The sequence below is a fragment of the Chiloscyllium plagiosum genome, chromosome 18 (genome assembly GCF_004010195.1).
Source record: "Chiloscyllium plagiosum isolate BGI_BamShark_2017 chromosome 18, ASM401019v2, whole genome shotgun sequence".
Lineage (NCBI taxonomy): Eukaryota > Metazoa > Chordata > Chondrichthyes > Orectolobiformes > Hemiscylliidae > Chiloscyllium > Chiloscyllium plagiosum.
The window spans coordinates 19,928,926-19,932,585 of record NC_057727.1 but is presented as its reverse complement, the minus strand read 5'-3'; the positions used below and the strand labels follow the sequence as shown (position 1 = coordinate 19,932,585).

Genomic DNA, 3,660 nt, shown 5'->3' with positions numbered 1-3,660 from the left:
GGACTGAGTAGGCTTGACTAATTAAGCTACATGCACATCAAAGTGGGAAACCTTGATCAAGCCAGGCCCACATGGCCGATTGCTTTGGTTAGATAACCTTCCCTTTTAACAGTACACCATAATGAGGGACTAGTCTAAACTGTGTGGGAAAGGTCATGAGGTAACCTAGCTCATTGTCCTACAAAATGGCTTGTTTTAAAAATCATCTAGATTTCCAGAATGAAAATTAAATTCATAACTGCCCCGGATCTCAAGCTCCAGGGAACAACACACATACATTCAATCTATGACAAGCCTGTGTTCACTCAAATCAGATCAAAAAGAGTTAATCTTTCCACCAGTTTCCATCCTGCCTGTCTGTCCATCTGTTTTTCTCTCTCTCTCTGTCTGTCTCTCTCTCTCTTTCTCTCTCTCCCTTGAACCCTTCAGTCAGTGAAAACATTTAAAGAGGAATGTTTTTTCTCTCTCTCTCTCTCTCTCTCTCTCACACACACACACACACACACACACACACACACACACACACACACACAAATGAACATCTTCCAACTTCCTTACTATGTCAGTTTCAGCCTTTGCTTTTTCCTAGCCTGTAAGGGTAATGAGACTTTCACATTTCAGAATAGTCAATATGAGGGAGCTGAGCTTCATAAATTCAAATCTGCTCAGTGTGATATACATGAAAATCTATCAGCATTGTCCTATTATATGCATATTCCACTCAGCTTATTAAATTACAAGTTCTTTTCCTATTGAGTATGAGTTTTGTTAAGAGTCTTCGATATAAACTGAAATTTAGTTATCTGACACTCTACTGTGAAATATGCGCAATCTTCTAGCCCCCGGCATGAGAAGGAAGTACTGTCACACATTCCACAAGTGAACTAGTGTTATCAACTTATTTACACTGATCCATTGATACTAAGAACAGATGTCCCCAATTCTTCTGAACAAATACACCCCCTCTGCCGCAATCAAACACTTTCCCGCATCTTCTGCAGCAATATGTCAATGTAAGGCTGCAAGCTTTCTCATATTTATTCTGTAATAGCCTGGACTCTGCCAGACAACCTTTACAGCTTCGGCAAAAACAGGAACAAGAGTACTGAACTCCAGAAGGGAGTTGAGTGGCTGCATGAAATCTTTGTCCTTTGAGGTGGTAGGAATCCAATGTTTTGAAAATGCCGTCAAAGCATCCATGGAGAATTGCTTCATTCCTTCTTGTATATGGTACACTCTTGCCACAGTGTGGCAGTATTCAGGAGAATATTCAGGACAATTTCTGACCAGTATCTTCTGGAAAGTAGGCTGATTCTGAGGAATGAGAAAATTGATTATTCATCGTAGAGTAACCAACCGTTGACCTCCTATAACTAAAGTTTCAAAATATCTGGTCCAGTTAAAGGTTCTGGTCAGTGGTCAAGGTATTGATGATAAGAGATTTGGCAGTGATGCCCACATCCTATGAAGGAATTTTTAAAAATCAGCAATAGTAATGCTGTTGAGTGTCAATAGATAGATTGTTAGATTCACTCTTGGTGATGATCATTGCCGAATACTTGTGTGGTGTGAATGTCACTTACCACTGATCAGCTTCCAACTCGGAACATTGTCCATGTCTTCTATATGTAACCACTGATTACTCCGCTATAAGAAGTTGGAAACAGTACTGAACACGATGCAAAAGATCCTTTTTTGATCTTAAGGAAGAGGGATAGACATTGATGAAAAAGCTGAAAATGCTTGGACCAAGGACACTAGCCTGAGAAACTTCTGCAATGATGCTCATCGGCTGGGGTGATTGGCCTCGAACAGCGACAACCATCTTCTTTTTGAGCTACATGTGACTAAGCAGCGCAGAGTTTTCCTGACATTCCCAATTATTTCAATTTGCTAGGACCTCTTGATATAGCACTCTGCCAAATATTGCCTGATCTCAAGAAGAGCCACTTCGGCCTCACTTCTGGAGTTCAGCTGTTGTGTTCATGTCTGTAGTAAAGTGGTTGAGAGTTGAGTGCCTGTAGGAGACTCTAGGCTATTGCTGAGTGAATATATGCCATTTGAAAGTAGTATCAATAATATCTTTTATCACACAGCTAATGATTGACGCCACTGATGGAGTGATAATATGTGGAATTGGATTGTACTGCGACTTGTACAATTTTCCACTTGAGCAGGAACAGCTCATTGATTGTGCAGTTATTGGAGCACAAAATCGACAGGATGTTGTCAAAGCTCATAGTCTTGCAGTATCTGTATTAATGCCTCATCCGTAAGATGGTACCTCTGACAGTATGGCACTACATCAGTATATTGCACATGTGTCAGCTTGAGCAACATACTGGAGTGGAACTTAATTTATAATCTTTTAACTTAACAAGTGTTCTAATATCAAACAACAGTGTACTTTGGTGCCTTTAGATGACAGTGATCTTGAAGTTAGAGGGACAGTGCCCAAAAAAAGTGAACATCGACAGAAGCTGGTGTGGATTGTTCAGTGATTTGAATTAGAATAGAGTGCAGCTGAAAGGTTAAGATGTTGGAAAATTTTAGGAAAAGTGAGTTGGACAAAACTATGAAGTGATACCAGATAAAGGCTAAATATGATTAGGGAGATAAAGTGATGGCAGCAAAAGTAACTGTTAAGGTGGTTTCGATTTCCAAAACAGTTACAAAACAGCCTATGACATGTTTGCAGTTGAAATTGTAGATTATGGGGAGATCTTGTTCTCAAATGATCCTAAATTTATCTCGAGGATTTATTGAGAGGAGATTGGCTATATAATGTCAAACTCGCCAGCACAATCTTAATTAATATTGGCTAAATATGTTATGCATCAGACATTTAGGTTAGCTTCGCTTGATAGAGCTAATCTTCACACCCTCAATTTATGAGCTCGAGCAGCTTGAATGATGCTTGAAACTTTGATCTTTTCACTTGGATTTTGCTATTCCATTCTCCAAGTTCCCTCATTTCCATCACATCTGTTCTGATGATGCCAGTTTTGACAAGGGGCCTCTGAAATGTCTGTAATTCACAGGACCCTCAACTTGGTCTCACTCATGATTGCATTTTAGCCCTCACCCCCTCGCTTCGTTCCCACAACAGCGAAAAGATCCTCCTTGTCCTCATTTACTATTGCACTAGCACCAACATCCAAAGGATCATTAGCCATAATTTCTGCAATCTCCAGCAGGATGCCACCATCAGACACATATTCCTAACCTTACACAAGGATTATTCCCTCCAGGACACTGGTATACTCCTCCTTCATTCCAGTTATTTCTTCCCTCCTCAGTATCCAAGGGCCCAAACACACCTTCCAGATGAAGCAGCGCTTTACCTACACTTCACACAATCTAGTCTAATGCATTGGCTGCTCAGAATGTGATCTCCTCTACATTGGGGAAATGAAGCGGAGACTGGTTGACTGCTTTGCACAGCAGCTACGTTCTGTCTGCAAAAAAGACTGAGCTTCCAGTTTTCTGTCACTTCAATACACCCACTGAGTTCCCTGGCTAATCTCTGACTCCGGCTTGCTGCAGTGCTTCAGTGAGGCTCAGTGCAAGTTGGAAGGACTCATTTTCCGATTGGGAACTCTAAAGCCTTCTGGACTTAATATCTAGTTCATTAATTTGGGACTTGAGACACCTTCTCCC

General features: G+C 40.8%; 1 protein-coding gene across 1 annotated transcript in view; it reads right to left on the bottom strand.

Annotated features, from left to right (window-relative positions):
• Positions 1-1,399: 1,399 nt before the first annotated feature.
• LOC122559251 (centromere protein P-like) overlaps positions 1,400-3,660 on the bottom strand; it is a 15,624-nt gene continuing 13,363 nt past the window's right edge. Inside the window, exon 5 of the mRNA XM_043708632.1 lies at positions 1,400-1,462. Coding sequence (XP_043564567.1) covers positions 1,400-1,462 — 63 coding nt within the window. The remainder of the gene's footprint in view (positions 1,463-3,660) is intronic.